This window comes from Capsicum annuum, chromosome 4, assembly GCF_002878395.1.
Source record: "Capsicum annuum cultivar UCD-10X-F1 chromosome 4, UCD10Xv1.1, whole genome shotgun sequence".
Classification (NCBI taxonomy): domain Eukaryota; kingdom Viridiplantae; phylum Streptophyta; class Magnoliopsida; order Solanales; family Solanaceae; genus Capsicum; species Capsicum annuum.
The window spans coordinates 3,551,965-3,578,614 of NC_061114.1; the positions used below are offsets into that span (position 1 = coordinate 3,551,965).

At 36.2% G+C, this 26,650-nt stretch overlaps 2 protein-coding genes across 12 annotated transcripts; both read right to left on the bottom strand.

Annotated features, from left to right (window-relative positions):
* Positions 1 to 7,847: 7,847 nt before the first annotated feature.
* Positions 7,848 to 15,969, bottom strand: LOC107868371 (protein MALE DISCOVERER 2). 2 transcript variants are annotated; one of them, XM_016715062.2, is made up of 15 exons: positions 15,636 to 15,969; positions 15,451 to 15,514; positions 14,681 to 14,916; positions 13,469 to 13,601; positions 13,223 to 13,294; positions 12,458 to 12,601; positions 12,184 to 12,324; positions 11,913 to 12,008; positions 11,772 to 11,830; positions 11,234 to 11,695; positions 10,367 to 10,557; positions 10,119 to 10,251; positions 9,754 to 9,908; positions 9,444 to 9,632; positions 7,848 to 8,283 (listed from the first exon to the last, which is right to left on the bottom strand). In XM_016715062.2, the coding sequence occupies exons 3-15, from the start codon at positions 14,778 to 14,780 to the stop codon at positions 8,020 to 8,022; spliced, it is 2,139 nt and encodes a 712-aa protein (XP_016570548.1). In that variant the 5' UTR covers positions 14,781 to 14,916; positions 15,451 to 15,514; positions 15,636 to 15,969; the 3' UTR covers positions 7,848 to 8,019. The 2 variants fall into 2 exon arrangements, with proteins under 2 accessions (XP_016570548.1, XP_016570547.1); XM_016715061.2 differs by having other exon boundaries at positions 14,681 to 14,911; positions 15,636 to 15,944.
* A 2,567-nt stretch (positions 15,970 to 18,536) lies between these two features.
* On the bottom strand, positions 18,537 to 26,408 carry LOC107868370 (neutral ceramidase 2). 10 transcript variants are annotated; one of them, XM_047410590.1, is made up of 11 exons: positions 26,128 to 26,287; positions 24,782 to 25,005; positions 23,993 to 24,391; positions 23,614 to 23,822; positions 22,932 to 23,276; positions 21,377 to 21,641; positions 21,004 to 21,274; positions 20,782 to 20,907; positions 20,131 to 20,194; positions 19,871 to 20,040; positions 18,537 to 19,297 (listed from the first exon to the last, which is right to left on the bottom strand). In XM_047410590.1, exons 3-11 carry the CDS (start codon positions 24,337 to 24,339, stop codon positions 18,749 to 18,751), a joined length of 2,346 nt encoding a protein of 781 aa, XP_047266546.1. In that variant the 5' UTR covers positions 24,340 to 24,391; positions 24,782 to 25,005; positions 26,128 to 26,287; the 3' UTR covers positions 18,537 to 18,748. The 10 variants fall into 10 exon arrangements, with proteins under 10 accessions (XP_047266546.1, XP_047266545.1, XP_047266547.1 ...); XM_047410589.1 differs by lacking the exon at positions 26,128 to 26,287 and adding an exon at positions 25,943 to 26,009; XM_047410591.1 differs by lacking the exon at positions 26,128 to 26,287 and adding an exon at positions 25,780 to 25,943.
* Positions 26,409 to 26,650: the final 242 nt, after the last annotated feature.

Consider the following 26,650-nt stretch of genomic DNA (forward strand, 5'->3'; position numbering starts at 1 on the left):
GACATATATATTATGGAGAAATGAAAACTTTTTTGGATGTATTATTGTGATACAGGGTGTGATATAATATATGGTGTGAACTATTTATTCCCTTTTTTTAGTAGTGATGTTTCGTTTTTCGGGAGTTAATTTAACTACTCTTTTCGTTTGTTTTTATTATTTATTATATTTTAATTTCACATATTTATTAAGAAAATAATTATTAATATAGCTATTTTATCATAGTATTTTTATTAATTGATGGTTACTCTTGTGTTTTGAAATTTGTTTAAAGAATAAATATTTAATGATAAGAATAAAAAAGAAAAAAAAATTATCTGACAAGTAAAAATAGAAATCTAATTAGAAAATTAGTGATAAATAAAAGCAAACGAATGGAGTAATTTTTAAAACTAAATTTGATTTAGTTATAATATGTTAAAATTATAATTTAAATATTTAAAAATTATATGAAAAATATTATAAGTTGTAATTTTTTAATTGATTAAAAGATATTTTAAAATATTAATTAAAATTTTTATTATTTCACTTTAAAAAAATTATGACAATTAAAAAGGAATGATGGAAATTTTCTCTTCTTTTTTTTTATTTATTTTTTTGAGATGTAGCCAAAAGTCTTATTCATTTGTTGGTAGGTATTTTTTTGGACATTTTGTGATTTGGGGAATACAATATGACGTACTTTATTTTATTTCTTTAGTTCCATTCACAAGTAAATAAAATATACGCATACTCAATGTGGCGGTTTCGAGGACAAAAGCTACAATATTAAGTATGAATTCAAATAAAAAAAATTATTTAGCGTCTATATAAGATTCGAAAAAAGACCATATTCTAAAAACTGTGATGTAAACAGCATATTTTAATATATATATATAACTTTAATACATAAAAAAAAAAAAAAAAAATTAAGGGTGTGTTTGGTGTGGAAAATGTTTTTCGAAACAATAAGTGCGTAATTTTTTTATTATTCTCTTGTGTGTGTAAGTAAGTTTTAAAAAATGATATATAACCTAAATAATTATATAATAATAGATTAGGATTTGGGAGGATGAAGTACTAGGACAAGGGCTAAGAGATAAAGTTCCAAATAAGATAATTATCTCAATGTATTTGGCTATGAAAATATCTAATAGAAATAAAATACTATAAGGTGTATACTATGAGTTTCCCCTTACTATAAAGACAATTCTCGGAACTCTAAGTAATGCATGTGATTTATCATCTTTAAATTTGTTCTTTTTCTTTTCTTGTTTCTTGTTTGTATTCACCAGTATAATTACTTGGCTAATTTTTTATTGACGTGAATCAAGGTGGAAGGTTAGTAAAAAAAGTACTTTATATATATATAAGTATTTTGTTTTTGTAATTCGTATTAATAGTTGTAGAAATATATTTATACTCTCTTGTTCTTAAAATTTTTTATGAGGTTTACACCATTAATTATATTAATTTTATGATAGTCTTGTTTCTGTTATTATCTATTGTTTTATTTTTATTTATTATTTTTTGTTTTTATATTTTTTTAGATTATTTTTATCTTGAACGGAAATCTATTGTAAATAGTCTATCCACCTCATTTTATAGGCAATAGTACAAATGAACTTTGTGCACTCTTTCCTCGGTAGATCACACTATGTATAAAACACTAGATATTTTGTTGTATATTTTGTAGAATATAAAGAGAATAATAACATGTTAATTGGGAAAGGGACAAATATATCTCTTTTCACTTTGCGATTAGAGTTGATATACCTCTTTTCTTTTAAAATAGTGATACATAATATATCCGTATATACCATTTAATAAATAAAGCATATTAAACTTTGTTGAATTGTTATTTTTTGGTGAAGAAGACATGCATTGAAAATTAAATAAAGATTCCTGCTATGTTAGCCAGAATCCAAAAGAGAGTAACAAAGGTGAGGCTTATCATTGTTTAAGTTACAAGCTTTAACTCTCCTCTCAAAAAAAATCCCTGCGTTGTCTACCCAAAGTTTTTTTTCAGCGCACAGCAGTGAAATTTCAAAAAATTTGATTTCTTAAAAGGTGTTGAGTTAGCTCCCTCCTTGGTCATGAGACCCGCCACTCCATTCTGCTCCCTGTAGCAATGTGTTATCCTTGAGCTCCCTATTTTTTATAGTCTTGACCTACATTCATAGATTAAGACATCATAGTATAAGTTTTTCATTTTTAGCATGGATATAACCTTAGTAGAGTCAATGTTGATTTCTATGGGTAGCAGCTTTCTTTGCTCCACTAATTTGAGTCCCTCCATAAGGGTTGAAAGTTTCATGTGGTTATTAGTGGTTCTGTGAAAGCTTTTCCAGAAACCCACTATCCAATTCCCCGAATTAGATTTAATAACACCACCTATACCCCCTCTCCCAGGATTTCCTATACAAGAGCCATCAGTATTCAGTTTGTAACTTCCATTACTTGGGGGGACCTATCTAATGTTGATACAATCATAATGGGTTGAGGGAGTGGTGTCTCTGATGGCCATTTTATATTCAACAGCTTCAGCAAAGGCTTGATGAGGATTAGGTTTTATCTCGTTATTGTTGAAGGTGTTGAGATTCCTGGTTTTCCAAATAAACTAGAGGCAGAAGGGGAGGATGTCCAGCCAGTCTAAGAGGTTATTGTAAGCAGCATGGTATAGAATTTTCCAAGTTTTGCCCCAATTTAAAGGATGGATATGTTGGGGGGTTATCAAGTTCTTGTTGAAACTTTTAACAATGATGGTATTCTAGTAAGCCTGCGTTATTTGGCATTCAAAGAAGATGTGATTTATATCCTCAGTGGAGTGGTTGCAAACTTTGCAATTGGAGGATTCTCTAATTTTCATCTTGAAGAGAGTGTGGTTAGTAGGGAGTCTATTATGATGAATGAGCCAAAGGAAGATTTTTATTTTGGGGAGGGTTTTGCCTTCCAAATCCAGTTGAAAGTAATGAAGTTACTCCTGGTATTGTCTTTAGGGGTACCAGCAAGCATGTTGAAGATACTTTTGCTAAAGAATTTCTCATCCCCTGTGATATTCCAGATGAGGGTGTCAGTGCAAGCCCCGAAATTTGGAGTAAAGGATGACTTGATGGTATGGAGGAGTTCTTGGGGAAGCTCCAAGGGGAGGTTGCTAAAACTCCATTCACCATTAGTATAGATTTCAGAAAGTTTGGTCTTTTCATGATTTTGATGAAGTGGACCATGGATGGTGCTAAGAATTGGCTCACTGTGGGAGAGTCATCTGTCAGTCTAGAAGTTTACCGTGTCCCCTTTGTGGACAATACAAAGGGAGGCTTTCTGGCAAGTCTCTCATCCTTTGGTAATGTTTTTTCATATTCTGGAAGGGTTTGGATACTTGTTGGCATGACTAGGTCTGGAATACTTCTTATTGAGAGTGTCAGCCCATAGACTTTTGGGATTCTTATGGAATCTCCATGCTAAGTTAGCTAGCATTGTATCATTCCGGATGGAGAATTTTTAGAGTCCCAAGCCCCCTATATTTTTTTAGGGGTGGTAATGGTGTTCTAACCCAAGAGGTGTAACTTTCTCTTTTTCACAGTTGAACCCCAGATGAAGTTTCTTTGAATTATGTCAATGAGGTTATGAGTTATTGAGGGGAGAAAGATCTATTGCGTGATATAAGTAGGGATGCTACTCAAAAAGGATTTTGTGAGGGTGATTCTTCCTGCCATGTTGAGGAAGTTGGTTTTCCATCTTGCCAATTTTGTGTTGAGGTTGTCAATAACAAATGGAAAATCTCTTATCCAAGGTTTCTTATGGAAGATTGGGAAACCTAGGTATCTCCCAAAGTAGTCCTTAGGTTGAATGGAGAGGATGCTAGAGAGTCTTGTCTTGTCCTCTTACTTACAGTTTTGAGAGGAGAGGACTTTTGATTTGAGGGTGTTATCTTTTAGCCCGAGTGGTGACTGAAACTTTGGAGAGTATTCCTGATGGTCATGCAGTTTTCCTCATTAGCCTCAGCAAAGAAAGTGAGGTCATCTGCAAAGAAAAGGTGGAAGATTTTGGGACCTTTTCTTCTTATGGATATGGGGATCCAGTTAAGAATGTCCACCTCATAGTCAATTCTCTTAGACAGGAGTTTCATACACATGATGAAAATGTAAGGATAAAGAGGTCCCCTTGCCTTATTCCCCTAGTTGGCTTAAAGGTAGTGGTTTTACCTCCATTAACCAGCACAGAAATGATGGAAGAGAAGATACAAGACATTATTTGAGTGGTTAGCCTGGGAAGGATATTAAAGAAATGAAGGGCTTGTCTAATAAAGGATCATTCAATCCTATCAAAGGCTTTTTCTAGGTCAGTTTTGAGGATCATGCTATCCTTTTTGCCCTTCATATTCTAAAGTGAAATATTACCTCTTGGATAATGATGGCATTGTTAGAAGTTTCTTATTGGGTAAGAAACTGGATTGAATAGGGCTGATGAGATTGGCTAGGAAGGGTTTTAGTCTAGTAGCAATAATCTTAGACATTATTTTGTATTGAGTATTGCATAGACCAATGGGTCTATAGCTCCTCAGACTAGTCGAATTTTGACACTTTGGAATTAGGCATAGATAGGTAGAGTTAACCTTTTCTTTCATTCTCATAGATGAGAAAGTGTCAATGCAGAGCTTGATGGTGGGAGGTCCCATAATGTTCCAAAATTTTTGGTACTTTAGGGGATGGAGGTCATCAGATCCTAGAGGCTTTAGTGGGTTTGAAGGAGAAGAGAGCTCTTCTGATTTCCAAAAGAGATGGGATGCTATTAAGGAGATGGACGGTCCTCATCTTTGATAGAGTCTTTGGAGGAGGGGTTGTTCTGACATTTGATAGAAGATAAATGCTCAAAGAAGAACATATTGGAGTAAAAGTTGAGGATTTCAGAATGAATTTCCTCATGGGAGTGGTTTCAGTTACCATTATCATCTTTAAGAGCAGTGATATTGTTTCTTTTTCTTCTATTCAAGGTGGAGGTATGGAAGAACCTGGTATTTGAGTCTCCTTTTACAAGCCAGTTTATTTTGGATTTAAGTTTCCCGAATTCCTATTTTTTGCTTAAGGGTCTCACTAAAATCTTTAGACAGCTTAGATTCTAGGTCTTGGAGGAAAAAACTATGAGGATAGTTGGGAGATTTTTGGATCCCTGCAAGCATGGCAAGGATGTGATTTTTCTATGAAAAATATTGCCCAAAACCTCCTTATTACAGATTTTTATTTCTGCTCAAAAGAGGTGATTGCCTCAGATCGACAGGGGATATCAGAGTAGAAGGAGTTCTCCACAATGGATTGGAATTGTGGGTGGGAGAACCACATGGTTTTCATCCTGAAAGGCTTTTGGAGGGGGAAGCACTTAAAAGGTTTACAAAAAAGGGACAATGATCAGAGTGGGTTTTGGGAAGGTGGGATACAGTAGCCTGGAGGAATATATTTATCCAAGATTTGTTGGCCAAGCATCTATCCAACCTCTCCAGGATGAGGCTAGTCCTATTTCTGCATCTTTTATTTGACCAAGTATATTTCCCTCCTTTAAACCTTAGGTCTACAAGGCTACAAAGGTTGATGCAGTCCCAAAAACAAGCAGCTCTGTTGTTATTAATGCTATTGCCTCCAAATTTTCCAGAGGCTCTAAGGATTTCATTAAAATCTCCCCCAATTAGCCAAGGGTTATGGGTAGATCTTTTATGTTATTAGCAAAGTAAAAAAGGTTAGAGCCAAGGGATTTCCTATCTTCAAACTTGGTAATAGCATAAATAGCAGAAAATAATCAAGATGAAAGAGAGTTATTTACCTTGATAGATACATGGATAGCTTGGGGGTAGATAATTATGTCATGGATACTGAGCATAGTGTTGTCCCACATGATAACTATCCCTCCAAAGGATCCAGCAGCAGGGAATTTACTATATTAACCAAACTCAGGTCAAGGTGGAGATTTGTAATGTGGCCTTTGTTTATTCTTTGATTCACATTTGCTTTGTCAAAGAAAGTTGTACCAAAGATTATTGGAAGATTATTTTTGGATTAGTCAAACAAAGTTGCTATTAAAGATTTTGTTGTAAATTTCTCCCATTCACATGCAAATGTTGAAATTTACGTCTTCCATTAACATCATGGATGACATCAACAGGCCCATTTTTATCTCTATAAATAGGAGAGAGTTCTTTCACTTTGATGAACACACCATTTTGAGAAGAACACCAGCATTTGAAAAGATTTAGTTGGATTTGTTTTCTTCTTTGTAGAGAGTATTTATGAGAGAGTTGTGTTGGAAAATACTTTGAGTGAACCTCTTCTTTGGAGTGATATTTGTGAGGTTATTCTCTTGGGTATTTGGGATATTAGAGTATTTAATTACTTTAATTTTGTGCTCTCTTTTGTACTTTTGTACTCTCTTTTGTTCCGTTGGTGCTTAGTAAAGTTGCTACTCCTTTTGGTTGTGGACGTAGGTCGAGTTGACCGAACCATGTTAAATTGTGTTTCCTTTATTTTCTCAACCTATCGTTATTATCGTCTTTGTTATTGTCTTTAATTGATTACTTTGTTTAATTCCGCACTATCCGAGATTTTCGATCCTAACAAAAGCTTTAAATTTCCGTTTGAAAATCAAAACATTCAGCTATCTTCTTGGTTTCCAAAGGCGCTTTCTTTCATCCTATTCCAATTTTCGACATTTCTTGTATAATTATACGCATTAAATTTAATGAATGTCAGTGTACCATAAATTTGTACCTAAATCCGCCCCTAACCTCTAGATATAAAGTCTAGCGACGTTTAATTTTAATAGAAATATCAAATATCGAATGAAAATCAAAAACATAACCCTGCACGTGGCTACTCATTTTCAATTTGTGGTGGTAGTGCTATATGATTTTGTCTTTCTCCTTCACGTTGGAAAAAAGCACAAAAAGTCAAAAATATGAGTTTAATCACATGTTCGATGGATCAAACTATTTAAAAGAATTTATTATATAAATATGTACTAGTACTTCTTTTTTTTAATATATAAGATATTTGGCTAAATGTTTTATGAAGAAATAAACAAATTTGAGTGAAGAAAGACTGAATTATTTTTCATGAAATGGAAATGAAAATTATTTTTTTCAAACGAAATTTGTTAAATAGTGATTGTCTGATAATAATCAACGAATATCCATCTTTATGCTGATTTAAATGTATAAGATGCAGACAAATATAATTGTTACTCTCCCGAAATGCCTTTTCAAAAGATATTTATTACAAAGAAATATGTTTCAAAATAGGTTGATTTTAGCAGCTTAATCATGTATATTATAAGTTTGATTCACAAAGTGTTAAAAGATATATTTATAGAATAACTTACCTATAAAGTAAATACAATTTCAAATTCTTTTCAGATTTTAAAAAAAAAAAAAGGGGGGGGGGGGGGGGGGGTGGTTGGGGAGGATAATGTGATTGTTATATTGATTGAATGTTTTGTTTAGTTTTGATTAAATTATTGTGTATTCGTGTATATATTGGTCGGACTCTTTAAAAATATTAGTATACCCATACTGAATCCATCAAAATATACAAAAATATACTATTTTTGAAGGATCCAATACATACTTCTAAATATAAATATCACAAAATATGCCACAAATGAAAAATGATGAAATGACCTTCTTGGCAAACACAAAATAATATATAATAAAAGAATAGACCAATATAATCCCGAGCAAGCTGGGGCTGGCTATATGAATCCTCATTGTTGATGTCAATCAAATAATAAACGAATAAACCAATGTACGACAACAATTACACTTGAATTTTAAACAAGTTGAGTTCAGCTATATGAATCATCGCGGTTCTTGTCAACTCAAATAATAAAAGAATAAACCAATACATATCATAAATATAGGTAGAGGATAGTTAAATACAACTACCCATAGGGGGTTCAAGAGAAAAACAATGTATTTTTGTATTCATACGTAGTATAAACCAACATTGTACGTACTTGAAACTTACAAAGTAGACAGGACGGACAAATTAAGCCGAATCACGCTGCCTCGTTGGATAGCAACTCGAGCTCCGCCCACCATAGAGGAGAAAGCCTTGGAACTGCATTTTCTGGTGATACATCAATGGCTTCCCTTAGTTTAACAATGGCTTCTTTGACAGTTGGTCTCTTTCGTGGATCTTCTTGAAGGCATTGTTCGATTACTTCGCAAATAACCATGAGCTCGTTGTTCTTGAAGGACTTCAATGATGGATCGACCAGTGAGGCGATATTCTGCTTGTCATGACGAAGATATTGCATCGCCTAAACAAAGAAGGAAGTTCGACGAATTAGCTCTATCCAGAGGCGAATTCAGGATTTTATTGTTAGCGAGTACAGAACGAGCCTAATTCATACGCACACACAGGAGTATACCGGTTTTAGCTATGCTGCTTGGAGTATCTAAAACTGTAGCGGCGGCTCGTGTCGGATCCTCCAAGAACGCGCTACTTTTTGGAGTATCCAACACACCCCTGACAGTATCTTTGAAGAGTCTTGAGTAACATAGGGTTTTGGCATATGTAGTTATGGAGGTGCACGGATGCTCCAGTACGAAGGTGTGAGAAGCTAGCTATGGATGGTTTTAGGCGGGGTAGAGGTAGGCCGAAGAAATATTGGAGGGAGGTGATTAGGCATGATATGGAGCAGTTACAACTAAAGGAGGACATGACCCTTGATAGGAAGGTATGGAGGACTCGGATTAGGGTAGAGGGTTAGTGGGTAGGAGTTCGCCCGTGATAGTACGGATGAGTGCTTAGTTTGTATCTGCGCCTAGAGTTTCTTGTTCATGGTGTATGTGTTTCGGTGATGTATATGATTTTGAATAGATAGTTTATAGTATTACACTGGGTATGTTGTTGTAGTTATGGTTCGAGATGAAAGCAATTTTCTGTCTGGGAACAGAATGAGCATAAATAATACATGCACACAAGCATAAAGTTTTCAGTCTCGGACTCGCTAAAATATTGACGTACGCATGCCGGATATTCCAAAAATATATTACTTTTGGACGATCCAACACATACATGACAACATATTTTGAGAGTCGAAGCAACATAGGTTTTTGGCATATGTACTCACGGTTCGATACGGAAGCAATTGCCTGTCAGTGTGTACAGAATGAACCTACTTAATACGCGCACACAAGTTCAAAATTTCCAGCTATGCTGCTTGGACTCTCTAAAAATATCGACGCACTCGTGCCAGATCCTCCAAAATGCACTAATTTTGGAGGATCAAACACGCACCTAGCAGCATTTTTGAAGAGTCTTTTGCAATATGTACTAACGGTTCGAGATGGAGCAATTTCCGGTCGATACGTGCAGAATGAGTTCACATGAACTCCTTGAACCTTATCTAGGTCCGCCTCTACGCGATCAGAACATTAAGTTGAAGACATGAAAATAAGGAAAAAGAATATTTACCCAGTTTAGAAGAGACTCTTTTTCTTCTGAATAAGGCGATTTGCCGGAAATGGTTTCTAGTAGAAGAATCCCAAAGCTATAGACATTAGTCTCGGGATCAGCAAGCGGCGGCAGCACAGAGTTCTCTAAATCACTGCTAGCGGACTTCGACTTGGCTGTTAGTTCTGACCAGAAATCGATCTCGGTAATCTGTAAAAAAAAAAAGAAAGAAAAGTACTCGTTTACTTCCACGTGGCATGTGAGTTCTCAAAATCCATTTATAGTAGATAAAGATTCTTGACGATATATTGAGGGTAATATATACGCAGACCTTAGCAGCGTAGTCGTCGGTCAAGAATATGGCCTTTGAATTCAAGTTGCAATGCGCCACTGGGGGGTTCAATTCATGCATGTATTGAAGAGAATACGCTATACCCATAATGGTTCTGATCCTCGTAGACCAGTCGAGATGATCAGCTTCTTCAACTGGATCATTGAAAAAGTTGTTTAGTTTGTGTTGTTCGTTAATAAATTAAAAACACCATCATGAACTATGTTGCTCGGACTCTTCAAATATATCAATGGGTGCGCGTCAAATTCTCCAAAAGTAGTGTACCGCATCGAAAGTGAAGAGTCCGCGCAACATAGATCATGAACGATTAAACTGAAACATGCATTTCTAGAAAGTCTAATTACCATGAAGATGCTCGAAAAGTGATCCATTAGGAGCATACTCAAACACCATCATCCGAGTCAAAGGTTCATCCTCCTCGCAATATCCGATAAGATTAACAAAATTCTTGTGGTTCACTCGCGAAAACGTATCGATCTATTCAGGTGAACAAGAAGAAACATCTATGAGTTTTATAATCGAAAAAAGTGAAGTGTTAGACGGAAAAGGATTGCAGAGGTGGTTAATTTGTTAAAGCAAAGAAATGATTAACCTTCTTCCGGAAGCCTGTTTCCGAGTGCACAGACCAATCTTCCAAAGAACTTATAGTAGTTGAGATGACGGAAATCTCCACTCCGCTGGACAGTGTTCCCTTGTATGCTATATATGAATCGCCGGTGGTAATAATGTTGCTAAAATCCTCGCATGCTGTTTCAAGCTCGGATCTGTTAAGTTTTGGAACTCCTACAACAAATGTTTCCATAGGGAAGAAAATTACAACGGACGAAAAATATCATAGACTAAAATAAAAGATTTCACGTTCTATGGTTGTCGTTTAAGCAAATCTGTGGTGGGAATATAAGCTACTACAACAACATACCCAGTGAAATCTCATAGTGGGGTCTGGGGAGAGTAGATTGTACGCAGACCTTACCACTACCTCGTGGAGGTAGAGAGGCTGTTTCCAAGAGACCCTCAGCCCAAGTATGATAAATTCAAGTACAAGAAGAAGAAAACAGTGAAGAAAGCAAAACATAAGCTTATATAAGCAAGAGAGAGAGCAAAATGCAGGAGGAAAGATCGGCAACATTTTAGAAGAAGTAAAAACGAAGGATTCCAGCCTTCATGCGTTCGTATTGACATCTCAGCTAATTCACTTCTCATGAGAATAAAGGAAATAGTTCGATTTGTACCTTCTCATCCTAGCAAAGATAGTGAAAAGGGGTATTATAACAGCACTACGCTGAGAATATTAGTCCTCTAATATCAGTACCTCCCTTTATTCCAATTAAAATATTATAACAATGCTACACTAACAATTTTTTCTCTGATAAGGTAACGCTACGCTAAGAATATTGTTAACGATTCAATTAACAGAATATTAGCAGTACCACTTTTCGGCACAATGTGATCAAAGTACCTGTGACGAATGCTTTTTGCAGCTGTCCGCTCAATCCAGTCTTCCAAGGGCCAGTTCTTCTAGCTCCTCTGATTCGGCAGACTAAGAATACAGATATTGAAAGAATGAGCAAAGTTACTCCGATACAAATCCCAGTTACGTACTTCCAAGTACTTCCCGATTTTCCAGCAGCAGGACCTTGGCTATTAGCTGGATTTTTAACAGCAGGAGGCCGTTTTACTTCTTGATGTAATTTGTCTTGAGACTCATGCTTTGGTGGTGATGGTAAGGCCGTAGGAGGTTTTCCATCAGAATATGGCACAGCTTTAAACGTCCCACTGCTTCTGCTAATCGGCATTTGAATAACAGGACCCGTGATATTGGTAGGAGCAGCAGCAAGGTTACTGGATTGTTCAACCAACTTACGGCGTGCAATCTCTTCTTGGTGCTGTATAGTGTGGATGATGTGCGGCCTCGATGACCCTGCTAGACAATGAAAATTTATTATTTGTAAGCAATTCTTTGAAATTCTTTTGGAAAACATGACGAGTTTACTCACTTGGAAGGTTGTCAGGGAAGTCGTTTCGGTCATCCATAAAGCCCGTTCCAGGAGATGACCTAAAGAAAGAAAATGCTTCTAAATTATAAAACTAAAATAGACTACTCGTGATGTGCAATGAGAAAATATTTAATTACTTACAGTTGGAAGAAACTGAGGTAATGAGAAAGTGTCCATTTTATTGGTTCGATTAAGGAGTTTAGAGTCTTGAATGGTTTCATACCGCCATGCCAGATGCTAACAGAAACAGGCATCAAATTATCAGAGAATGCAAAATACCAGATTGGGAAATGAAGTAGATCAATAAGATAGTGTTTTCCGCATAGATAGACTATCCGGCATCCGATATGAAAAAAAAAAAAAAAAAGCGTAATATGAAGACAGGGTATTAAAACAACTAAAATAATCCTACCAATGCCGAAATTTTCTTATACAACGAGTTCCAGCAGCAAAACCAGAAGTGAGATTTTCGTCGAATTGCAATTCCGTGACTAACTGAAGCTTCCCAATTTCCAACGGAACACCCTCTTCAAAGTTATTGTTACGAATCAGCCTGGGAAAACAAAGTAAAACACAGTTGATGAGAATTTTGAAATCACTTCGCATCATAATTGTGTATGCATGTGTCAGGATCTGTATGCACACAACAAACCGTTGATCATGCACACAACAAATAATGAACTCACAAGACTCTTAATGATTGCAGGGCTCCTATTTCCGCTGGAATTGTTCCACTCAAATTATTATCCCTTAAGTCAAGCACTTCCAGCATTCCGAGTTTGCCAAATTCTTTAGGAATAGCACCGGAAAAATGGTTTCCTGAGAGCACGCTGTGAATGCAATCAGACAGCAAGAAGAAATATTGTTAAGATCCAAACACAACTTATGCGGAGAGCAATGTAAATGCAGAATACAAGATAATGAAAGCTGATTAGTAGATATCATAGCTAAACCTCCCGATTTATTTAACCTACAGAACTCATATGGATCATCTGGACTGAAGACGCGTCAGGCTGGGATTAGTTATCCTGGTATTATTTCTTATTGACTGTTTGATTTGTTGTATTAAAAATAACTTGCATGGCATAATTTCTAAGAAAAAGTTGTTTGTTTATAAAAAGGGGTTTGAGGGACATCAAGGGCACTTTTGTCAATTTCATCGTTTTATCTCAGCATAACTAATCCCGATACTATTATTCCACCTTTTGACGGGAATAACTTATCTCGATACTAATTACTAATCCTGGTATAACTTATCCAAGGATTAGTAACCAAATAAGGACAAGACAGTACTAAATTTTCATCCAAGGACTATCTATGATTGTCCAGCATTCCAAACGACCCCTTAGGTTCTTCCGAATTTACGTAAGAAGATAGAAGTCTTAAAAAACCGTTTTAAGACGTAATGAGCAAGAGCCTAAAGGAAAAGCATATGTATAGCTAAAGCTTACAGTGATCTCAAGTGAGTAAGATTTCCAAGCTCTGGTACCAGTACTCCTTCCAAAGAAAATCCATGGAGATTTCTGAACGAAACAAAAAAAGAAAAGCCAACTAATTTAACGACATAAGAAGCATCACAAGAGTCGAAACAAACGATTTCAGAGTTTTTGCATTTGGTTTATCATTATCAGTAGGGGAATTTTTTCGACAAAACAATCTAAACCAGAAAATGGAGTAAGCATTAACAAGAGACTTACAGCATTTGCACTTTACCATCCAGACACTCGACACCAGACCACAAGCACGGGTCACAGTGATCAGTGTTCCAGTTTTCAAGAACTCCATTTGGATCAGAATCCACGTTCAATTTGAATCCGAACAATGCCAATCCTGTTTCTCAAATCAACAGTAATCAGCGAAACAAATAATAAGACAATAGCTTGAATCGACAAAAAGAAAGTAGAAATAGCCTACAGTTCATCGAGACAAACGACGCCGCCCTAAGTGAGTAAAAACCATGAAAGATCAAGGTCGAAATCCCAGCAAAGACCAAGACTCTACTTCCTTTGTCTCAATTTATGCGGCACACTTTCCTTTTTAGTTGGTCCCAAAAAGAATAAGCATTTTTCTATATTGAGAAATAATGTAACTTAATTCTCATTTTACCCTTGATAAGATGATTTATAGAATGTGTATAGCTTTTTTAAGACCAAGTCTCAAAATTTAATCTTTCTTTCTTAAATTTCGTGGCAGTAAAACATGACCACAAAAATGGGATGGACGGAGGGACATAGTAATTGATACCTATGCTGGTTGGAGTTCAGGGTGATCATAAAATAAACTTGGGTCTAACTCTGCCCCAAACACTAGCTCATGAAGTGAGTATTCTCCATGATTATATAAAATGGGCAGCCCAGTGCACTAAGTTCCTGCTATGCGCAGGGTCCGGGGAAGGACCCGATCACAAGGATCTATTGTACGCAGCCTCACTTTACATTTCTGCAAGGGGCTGTTTCCAAGGCTTGAACAACGTGACCTCCTGATCACATGGCAACAACTTTACCAGTACTCCACGGCTGCTCTTCCAAGATCATATAAAGAAGCAAATTAACCCATCCCACACTGTTGTGACTTGTGAGACACTAACATCTCCGCGTGACCAAGACTAGATATTTGGAGTGTGAGCAATATAGCATCCGGCCCAACATCGAGTAAACCAAGAATTGTGATGGGCCTGCCTTTGGTTCCATGATAGAAAAATGAAATTTGGGTTTAACTCAACCTAAAAAGTCAGCTTATGAGGGTGAGGATTGTCCACGACCATATAAAGAAGCAAATTAAATCATCCCACACTGATGTGGGGCGCTAACACAGTCGAGGTGCAGGCAAGCACGTCCGAACACCACGGTCGTCCAAAAGTGAAACGAAAGAAACTAGAGAACAGCCAATGTAGATAGTAGTAACTATACCTTCAGAATTCAAAGTGCAACACTCACGAACCTCCAGAAAATGAATCAAAATGGTGAGAAACAACAACTTGATTACATAAATGTTCCATCTACTCCTCATTTCTTGCCAACAGCCAGGATTCTGAACAAATTATCAACAAAATCGCCAGCTTTTTCGGTATGAAATGACTCTCCTCCGAGCAACGAAAATTACTCGGACACACGAAAACCCACTTGCTTATCTGCACAACTCTACACTAGACACAAAAAATAAAAAAGATTACAAACAAAATTCAACTATATTAGCCATAAGGAGGCCTCAGTGGCGGAGCCAGAATTTTCACTACGAAGGTTCAAAATATAAGGAAGCAAGGGGCCTTTTGGTAGCTAACAAAGAAGCAAATTATTCATGTATTGATTTCTGTATAAGTTATACAACATTTTCTAGCTAGTTAGGCAATAAGCTATTCATACATAAAATTAATGCAACATTTGTTTTGCAATTTAATTATTCGTACAACTAATATATGTATAAGCTACAAGAAATGTGCATTTTATCTCATGCAAGGTACAAGATACTAACACCTGCATAATTCTAACCAACTACCAAACGACCCCTAAACACACAAACAAGACGAAGGGGGCCCAACATAAAAATAATTTCAAACATATATAAACAGTATAATTTTCTGCCGAAAAGGATTATAATGAACCCCTCAACCCTACCTAGCTCCGCCCCTATCATAGGGTCCCACATTTTCTCAACACTTCTATAAAACAAGCTACATTACCTCTATTTTCTCCATCATTGCAGAAACCCCAAGTCCTCAAAATTTTCCAAGATTCAATTTTTAGCTGAAAATACAAACAAACAAACATCAAGAATCAATAAAAATTGAATCTTTACATCATAAAATAACCAAATTCTCAAAAAATCAAACAAAAAACTCAAAAGGGGTATATATAAAAAATTTACCTTAAACAAAAAATGATCAAATTCAAGAATATGGGGTTTTTTAAAATTGAATTGTAGAATTAAAATCCAACAAAAAAATTCTTTTACACAATTTCAAGAATGTGGGCTTTTTTAGAATTAAAATCCAAGAAAAAAAATTTATTTTATTTTATTTGAATAATTTGAAGAAAAAAAATTGCCCTATTCAGGATGATCTCAGAAGAGGAACCTCTCTTCGACCATCCCTGAGAAAGAGGGTTGGAGGGAAAGGGAAAAAAAATAGAAAAGTTTTTTTTTTCTCTCTCTAAGAAAAAAAAATTAATTTTTTTGTTTTTTGTTTCTGTTTTTTTAGTTTTTTTCACAGCCCAACAATTTTTTTTGTTGACTTGTATCAGACGCGTTTTTAGGTGATTTTGGCAAAAAAAAATAAAAAATAAAATAAAATAAAAAATTAAGTTAGTACTATTTTTAAAGTTTTGTGTAAATATAATTTTTGTAGCTGGAAGTAATATAATTGAAATGGCAATGGATTTATTTTTGAGAGTTCCAAAGAAGATTACTGTTATTTTATGTTTTAAATTGTTGTATGTTTATGTTCGGGGAGATGTGACGAGAAGGTGCATGGATATTTCAGTACGGAGGCGTGAGAGGTTGGGTAGGCATGGATTCATGCGAGGTGGAGGTAGATCAAAGAAATATTAGAGGGAGTGATTAGACATAACATGGAGCAGTTTCAGCTTACCGAGGACATGATGATAGATAGAAAGGTGCGGAGGAAAGCGAATTAGGGTAGAAGGATAGTAGGAAGGATGGGCAGCGACATTGCTTTGTTATTCGTGCTAGTAGCTATAGTGCTACTATTGTTTCAGAGTGTGTTATCTTTTGTCGTATTACTTGGCGAATCTTGTTTTATGTTATTATTAGGTGTGGCAATTCCTGTTATTTCTTATTTCTTTACTATTTCTTTTTTAGACTGTTTCGTCTTGATTCGGAAGTCTATCGAAAACGATCTCATACTTCTGAGGTAGTGGTATTGACTGCGTATGCTTACATTCCTCAGACTCCACTTGATGAGAATATACTGAATATGTTGTTTATTGTTGTTGTTGTATGAAGAATGGATTAGGAATTTTACATCGGAGGTGGATGAAATGACTCGGGTGTTTGTATGGTTTTGAACAATCTTCTGCTTTTAAGTTAGTTTTTGAGGTTGAGTTAGGATCAAGGCTCATTTAATATGGTATTAGAGTCGGGCTCTCTGATGGTGGGACTTCGGATAGATTGTCCACACTCTGAGATCAAGCAGTTGGGATCGAATCGTGTTCGAACATGACGGGCGAGGGTGATAAATTATAAGATTTCCACATCGGAGGTGAATGAAATAATTTAAATCCTTACATAATCTTGAACAATCCTCTCGTTTAATCTCTGATATTGAGGCACGAACATGTCCAGACATGCACGCCTTAAACCCGTGCATGCTGCTCTTATATGATTTTGGACAATTTTTTTTTCTTGACCTAGTTTTTGAGACTAGTAAATTATGTCTAAAATTCATTTAAGATAGTGTAATATTTTTTTTCATATTGTTAATTTTTAGACGTGATCTAAAAGGTTCATAAATTACACCAAAAGTAAAACAAAAGTGCCAATATTTTATTTTGCTTTTACATACGTTTGACTAGGACGTGCTCATTGTCTTTGTCCATGCGTGCGTGCTTGCCACTTCAAGAATAAAAGGACATTATTTAAATTTGCAATCATCATCCAATTATATAGTAAGATATACTTTGATCTACTTTTTTTTAATAAGCATTCGATACTCAGAACTATGGTTAAAGTTGCTACGATACACTGCAATTTTATATCTGGTTACTCTCCCCCCCCCCCCCCCGCCTCACCCCCTCCCCCCCAAAAAAAACAACTCAATTTTAGCATACTTTTTTCATTATTTTGTGCTGACGTGACATCTTTATTACATAAAATATAATTTATGTCAGCTAAAATTATTGACAAAAGATGTCACGTCAGCTAAAAAGATTGACATAAATACTCTTAAATTTAGTTTGAGAGGTAATAGGACCACCGTGTAGTTGGAGTGTCTCGTAGGAAATTTGAAATAGTTCAGAGGATACTAGATGTTTTACTCCTTTTTTTTTTTTTGCTTAAAAGATTTGCTTGTCTCTATTTACGTGGTATATTTTCTTTATTAAGCTGGTTCAAGTCATGAAAATAGCCTCGAACAAAAATATAAAATAAGATTGCGTATAATAGATCTTTATCATTCAATTCTTCTCCGAACTCCACGCATAGTGAAAGCTTTAGTACATCGAACTGCCCTTTTTACTTTCTTTATTAAACTATCCCAAGAAAATGATCACAACACAAAAGACTTGCCCTTTTTACTTTCTTTATTAAACTATCCCAAGAAAATGATCACAACACAAAAGACTTGGCAAAACATACGAAGATAAATATAGAAACTCAAACTTTAAATTCTAAATCAACCTCTATTAGCGCAAGGGAAGAATGAAAAGTTTGCATTGCAAATAAACATTTGCTTGAATTGTTTCATAATGTATCATATTGCGTTTATGAATATAACATTTGAAGCACCCAAGGGTGTGATCTAGTGGTTCGATGAAGTGGATTGAGCACCATGAGATCTCGAGTTCAATTTGCAACTAGGTGGTTTCTTCTCATATGTCCTAGCCTTGGTGGACAGAGTTACATAGTACCTGATGCTGCTGGTGGAAGGTGACATGTATTCCGTAGATTTAGTCTCGGTGTGCGCAAGCTGACTGAACACCACGATTATCAATATAATATTTGAATTGATTGTATCGTTTTCCGTCGTTTCATAACGTGACACGTCAGCAAATAAGCTTATAATATGACCACAAAGAAAAGTAAGACCAATAATGAAACAATAGAAATAACAATTTTTATAAATTAACATTCATCATGTTATAAACAACTGGCAACGTGGTAGCCTTGCACTTTATCTATATAGTTTTGGAATATAAATGTAAAAAGGCAGCTAAAAAGGGCAGCCCAGTGTACTGAAGCTCCCGCTGTGTGCGAGATTCTAGGAAAGGATCGGACCACGAGAGTCTATTCATCAAAGGTTCTTCTCAGGCAACCACAAAAGCACTAGATGAACCTTCAAAATGCTTAACTGAACCAAAAAGAGACTTTGCAGCACCAAAGTGTCTGATTCTATATACACCTGAAGTAGTTGATTCCGGTATCCTCCACTCGATCGTCGCCTTGCTTCGAGTGCTGAGTTTACTCGGTCTCGACCATATAAACCGAAGGCAGAAATCATCGTCGTCATAAGCAGGAACCCAAGTGTCCTTACCTTGAAGAATCTCAACGAGAGCAAATGTACCTTCAGTCATGAGATCATTTCTGGGGCATGCTGACCGGAAAGCAACCGAGACAAGGTCACCCCTTTTGAACGTGGAACTTTGAGGTACATCGGTGATTAAGTCACCGAATCTGGAACCAAGTGGTGTCGCGTCCATTACAACGGGTGTCAACAAGCTTATCTGCCTGTCTAGCAAATCAGGAGGTTGAGGACCGGCTTGCAAGGTCTGTCCTGTGAGAAGAGCAGATGCTAGCGTCTTGAACTGTTGGATATACGCACTTAGTGTATGTGGACCATACAGCGTAGAGGCACCCTAACAAAAAATCGCGCAAAGTTACTTAAGATCAATAGTAGAGCAACTTATTGCACATTTGAAATGTGCCAGTTCTAAGAGACAACTAACTAACAGTAACATGACATGTCCTAGTTTCAAAAAAGAACACGGAAAAAAACAAATTTCAGATGTTTCTAACAAAACAAATATGCTAATTTTGAGCCGAGGGTTTCTCGGAAACAGCCTCGAGGTAGGAGTAAGGTCTGCGTACACTCTACCCTCTCCATACCCCAGTGATCGCAACTAAAAAGACAAAAACCTAGACTTTACTTTCCAAAACATTAAGGTGCAGTTATAGGAGTGTGCCATATAATTCAGCTCTTTGTTCGAGATGAGGATCATAGACTTCACTATTCCGCACAAGAGAATCCATTTTTTGCCTTAACCTTAACCTACGGAATACCAAGCCCTTTATTTCTCTTTCTGATTCTGAAATTTGGTCGGAAAACAGCGGCTACATGAATTAGGTACGTACTAATGCGCAATGAGCATAAAGGATTTCTCCGGACATTTATATTATAACCGATGCAGTATAATTTCTAATTAACTGACCTCGTATCTCTGTATCTGGTACTCCTCGAAGGTGGTTATATATTGCGAATATGTATTAGTCAACCCAGCTAGCACAACATGAATATTGCTACCGAACTCCTTGGTAACCCCACTCGTGAGCACCGTCTTCACAGCATCTTGCAGGCGTCTACCCGCCATGGTAGTGAATTCTGTTGTGAGCATAAAAAGGAAGATTTACGTGAAGCGTGAGAAGAAGACATCTCAGAATCTGCTATCGCATAAGAACGAGAAATAAATACCTCCAGGTACACTGAGAATGACCAGCTGCCCTATTCTCAGAATCTGAACCGGAAGTATTGTAGGCTGCAAGGGAGGAAGGAAAACAATCATTGGATGTTATAAATAGGAAATCACGTAGAAGTTTCTAGTATTGGATAGGAGGTTACGCGTTTAGATTAGGCTGTTAGGCATTGAAGCCAAAAGAACAAGAATGACAAGTAAAGGCCAGTAAAATGAATCATATGCTTTAGCAGGAAATACATACAGTATTAACAGTTCTTTCTCTCCTTGATGTCTGCCCGTGCATATGGTTAAAGTGAGATGAAAACTTAGCAAAGCTTGATAACACAATCTATGGATTTCAAGTTGTACGGGCTTAATTGTAAACTGGTATAGTGGTTGAACCATAATCAAATTTCGAAATGAGAACAATAGATTAGCAAACATGTGTTCTTTTGTGCTAAAGTATTTAACCATATATGATATGCCGAATAACATTTTCTTGAATCAAGCACTCTTCCTGACAAAAGATGAGTATTACTTTTAGCCCGAAATCACAAGGGCACATGCATTCTACCAATAGGAACCTGAGGAAGAACATAAAATTGTTTGTTGCTAGAGATCCTCTATATGTGGAAACATTTTACGAGTGATAGAGCAAGAAAGCTTACCGCCCAATCATACGGCACCTTCATTTCACCAGTATCGAGCAAAATGGGCTTGGGATGTTGGCACTTCTTTTGTTCAGCGCCTGGTGTTTTAAGCAAGTTTCGCACCAACTTCCAAAAAGCATTTCCCTGAAGATTTTTCCAGTAAGATGAGCAAACATAAAATCACTTCATTCGCTATGAGTTCATATTGGTCAAATAAACGAGAGAAATATTTTTTAACACCTGGTCATCTCCCTGCTTAAAATCAAATGCTCCAGGACCATCAGTTGTACCGGCAGCAAATGCAAAACCCATTGCAGCAGCACAGGTTTTAACCGTTTCAGTACCACCACCCTCTTTTGGAACTGTTACCTCGAGTTTGGAGAAGTCCACATAGGTGTGACGATAATCAATCTTTCCCTTTACTTGCTCTGTTGCTTTATCGAAAAGCTCCACAGCTTTTTTAAATTGTCTATCTCCAATGATGCGCGTACTCTCAAATTCATCAGGGTATCTGCCACCAAGCAAAGGATGACATTACGATCAAACTACATAAATAGTACTACACAAATATTTGCAATTATCCTAAACCAACATAATAGACTATAATGCATACCCTGGTCCTCGACCATAACATAACTCGTTCTTGCCACCGCATGTACTATGATTGAAGTCGCAAGGAAGCCCTGTGTCTATGCAGAACGCACCGAGCACATTGGGACTGACATCACCACAGTTGCTTTGACAGAAAGCAGAAACAAATTTTGGCTTATCAGCCAACCTTAAAGCACTTCTGACACGTCTGGCCACACTCATTAACCTTGTGACTGGCCTGCCTGAAGAAGACTGGAAAGAAGAAGCAAGTTCTAGTAGCTCGTGATCTGCATTTAGTTACATTTTGATTAGTGAGTGTCGTTAGTCATGAAAAAAATAATTTTCTCAACTTTCAGCAGCAATATACTATTTTCCTCCGAGCTTTCTCATAGTCAATTTTTTTCTATTTTATCCCGAAAAGTAAGTGAAAGGTCCTGAGAAGAGTTCTCGGGATTAGAAATTGGAGCATGTGACCATACTTGACTCATAATTGATGACGAATGCAGTCCAAGATTCCAATTTGTCAGAAATTTAAGTGCATCTAATGTTTTATATAAAGACCGTCTGCAGACCAGTTCCTCCTTCGAACTACTTCGTATTGTTTTTACGTGAGCCGAGGGGCTACCGAAAACAGCCTCGGTACCTTGTAGCGTAAGGCTTGCATTAACTTTTATTTTCATAATTAATCGATTTATATGATAAAAGATCATATCTATAACATTTTTTAAAATTATCTTTTTGGTTTGATAATGAATAGAGTTCAGAATCATTGTCTTTTTTGTAATGAATTAATTGGTCTTTTTCATATGAATTCCATTTGTTTAAGTTTCTATTTTTATTTTGAGCCATACAACTTTGATTAACCCTAGTTCTCCATTTTTTTGGCATTAATCTAGACCATCTAATCACACTACCCTCCCCAGACTTCACGGTATGCTGTTGTTGTTGTTGGACCGTCTGCAGACAAGGTCCAGGGAGCAAAAACCGCCCGAAAAGCTGACCACACACTTCATTTTTCAGTATAAAATAGCTAAACAACCTTCCCGTTGTGTCTCACCTTTTGCCCCATTAACCATTTCTCCTTCCAATACAAACAACCGGAGCATTAACTCCAACATCTAAGTAAAAAGTCAATCTTGGAAACTGTTATTTTAGTATGATGTTTACTTTTACAGTTAAGTCATACACATCGGGGAAAAACCCTTCCACTTCTCATGGATGTGAGTCAGATGATATCTACATTCTATCGACATGTTTACAAGACTCTATCTTCATTCTAGCCTTTCATTCCGACAAACTCCATCAGATTCACTAAAGTACTACGTTTTGGCACCAGCCTTCTGCTACTACCTCTTCCCCCCACAGCATATTCCGACTGGAATAGCTCATGTCAGACAAGTCAAAAGTTAAAGTTAAGCCGTATTATATAGAGGTTTAAAGAAAAACAAACCCAATACATCAACCTAGAGAGTGCAAAATTCTCCAAGGAAAGTGCAATCTAGGTACAATATATTAGTAACCAATACTGTAGTTCTACTGAGATAATTCATCACATGGATAAGGAGAAAATCACTTACGCTTCCCACTAACAATTGGTATGATGTTTGAGACTCTTCGAGGAAGTTCGTGCACTTTAGATGGATTAAAGTTTGCTGGTTCAGTATTTTTCTGATCGAACCAGTCTTCCATAAACCGTGCAGCAGCTCCTTTGTTGTCCCCACTAATCAAAGAGTTAGTTCGACTCATAGAAGTTCCATGAGTTGCAAACCAATTAAAGCTTCCTACTGGACCCCATTCATCATCAACAAACTTTAAAAGGGTCATTTCCTTGTCAGTATCGTATTTATATTTACCACGTTCTTCAGCAGGATTATTCAAATAAGCACTGGGGCTACGATTAACACCAGCATCCACTAGCTCCCCTGTTGATGACAGCCAAACTTCAATTAGTATAATGCTGAGATGAACTTGTAAACTACCAAAGATCAAAGCAAAAGGCTAAAGATATGCTAATTCAAGCAAGTAACCAGTAAGTTCACCCACTATATTTTCTCCGGCTGGCAGAACTTAGCTATTCCGTTTCATAAAACCACAAAAAGAATAAAGCAAAGCAACTACGAGGACAGACACCAATAATAAGAACAAATATTACGACGACACATGTAACAATCTAGGATGGATGGACATAGAAGAAACTGAAAGCTGCAATACTATGTCACATTCTCAAGCAAAATGATACAAAAGAAATCAATAGCATACCTTTATTGACAAATATTGATCCAGGTCGGAGGTTTTCATGAGCTTGTATGATACTTTGCTCGATCCCATTAACTAAAGCATCAAATGATTGACGGACAAAACCAAGAGACGTTACGAGATATACTACGTACTGTAGATAACCACCAGGGCCAGCATGGGTGTGAATCCCACTAATAGCAACATTTTGTTCCGTGTAAAGATTCCCATACCTGGAAAAGCAGCAGTTAACACCAAAATTTGAAATCAAATAGGAATTGGGCTTAGTACACGATAATACAGGAACCTAAATCCAGTTGGCGTAACGAGAAGCTTTCGCATTTTGTCATACTTGACGGATTCAGTCGTAAATACATAAACCATATTAAGGAAGATAGAGTACCTAGCCTTCAATCTCTCAAGAACTTTGATGGTTACAATCTGCGAGGCCATGCAAGCATCAAGGTTGACGAAAACAACCCGCTTCCCCTGAGGTTCAGCTACAATGAAAGTACGAGCTCGCAATCTGAAGTGAACACCCGACACAATCTGTTCCATGTTAGCATATCCCATCATATTGACATCAGCAGCTGGTCCAGTTATATCATAGCTTCCAAGCCCAATTAAGTAATCGGAAGCTTCCACTCCTCCGTTCCCATTCCCTTGTGATAATAACAGCAGCAACAGAACCAACCAAATCATCCCTATAGATCTCCCAACCTCACCTTTGCGGAAAACCGATAATCTCATCAAGTTACCAACGCAACGCTGCTTTCCAGCTTAATCAGTTCAACACGTCCTCCTAACAAAATGAATTACAAATGAAACTTTAAAGACTCAAACTTTAACATTAATTGCAGATACTAAAGATCTACATCAGCTCAATGAATAGGGAAATACTCTAAAATCAACAAACATAAGCAAAAGTTTATACTAAGCCATTACTAGCTTTAATTTAACCCCAACCAATCTATCTGTTAGCAATGAACAAGTAGTTAGGAAGATAAAAACCCAAACACATAAACCCTAGCCCTCGATCATATTCATGATACATATAAATGAAGTGGGAGATAAGAAAAAAACAGATAATTCCATCAAGCTTAACCAGTCCAACACATCCTCCTATGATGAAATGAATTACACACAAAACTTTAAAAGATTCAAACTTTAACTACTAATTGCAGCTACTTACGATCTATTTCAGCTCAACGAATGGGAATTCCTTTAACATCAACAAAAATAAGCAAAACATTACACTAAACGTTAAGATAGCTCCAATCAATCCACCCTAAGTTGCGTGGACTCTTCACTTTCAATATCGTATCCGTGGCGGATTATCAAAAAAGACGCTGCTTCTGGAGAATCCGACACGCACCCATTGACAATTTTGAAGAGTCCGAGCAACATAGAATCCACCTGTTAGCAATGAACAACTCCATCGCGAGTAAGAGGTGCATCAAATTGTGCTAAACAATTATAGTTGAATCAGCTAAACAATTAAATGATTCAAACTTTAAATACCAATAGCAGCTACTAACGAAATAATTTGCCCACAAAATAATAAAAGATTCAAACTTTAAATACTAATAGCAGCTACTAACGATCTATTAGCAATTACACTATGAATTACAAACAAATCTTTAAAAGATTCAAACTTTACATACTAATTGCAGCTACTAAAGATCGATTTCAGCTCAACGAATTGGAATTCCTCTAACATCAACAAAAATAAGCAACACTTTACACTACACTTTAAGCTAACTCCGCTAAACCCACCTGTTAGCAATGAACAACTCAATGGCATATGTAGAAAGTAAGGTACTTGTTCAAGAAACCCAGTATTTTTAACATAAATATACATATATATGTGAAAAAATCACTAAATTCCAACAAGATACACATTTGAACCCATAATTTTAAATTTCAACAAGAACCTAAGTTGCGCGGACTCCTCACTTTTCTCTAAAAATACACTAAAAGGGAAGTTCGGTGTACTAAAGCTCCCGCTAAGTGCAAGGTCCGGGAAGGATCCTACCACAAGGGTGTATTGTACGCAGCCTTACCTTGCAAAAAAACACTATTTTTGGTAAATCTGACACGTACCCATTGATATTTTTGAAGAATCCGAACAACACAGCTAATAAATACAGCAACAAAAACCCCATAAAACATAAACCCTAAGAAAATTACCCGTACTCCACAAAATTGTGCTACAAATAATGGTAACAATAGCAATTCTTGATGAATCAACTACCACTACTACTCAATCATGAATTATATAAATTTAAAAAAAAAAAAAATGAAACTTTAAAAAGATTAAAAACAAAAGAGGAATTCTTGATTAATCAATTACCACTCAATCACTCACTGTATAAAGTCTAATAAAAAATAGTTGCTTAATTTCTTTTTCTTTGTTTCAAATATTATCTGTTTAATGGTATGAACATAAAATATACTAATTAGGAAATGTGACACACACCCATTGACATTTTTTAAGAGTACTAGGAGCATAACTAACTAACATAAGATTGCAATTACCTGTGCTATACAAAATTGCTGACAAAATTATGGTAATTATAGCAATTCTTGATGAATCAATTACTACTAATCAATTATGAAATATATAAAAGTAATAAAATAGAATAAAAACAAAAGGGATATTGCGGTGGAGTGAAGTATGAACTTACATACATTGTAATAATAGTAATAATTAAAAATAGGAAGCTTCATTTTTTTTATTTTTTTGTTGGTAAAGTGTGAAAAATTAATAATTTACACAAGGATGTTTCCCATTCATTCACACTTGGAACAGTACACTTTTCTCTTCAATGGGTATGGAGTTGGTGGGGTAGGGTGGGGGTTGGGGATGGTGGGTGGGACCCACTGGTGACGTGTCTTCTTGAACACTTGTCATATTTACTGGATTGGGAAAAAACCTATGTAGATTTTTGTAATCCAATAATAATTTTCCACTTGTTATTACTTCGTTTCAAAATAATCGACACTCTTTTTAAAAATATTTGTTTTAATTGAGTAAAATAATTGTCATTTTATGAAATCA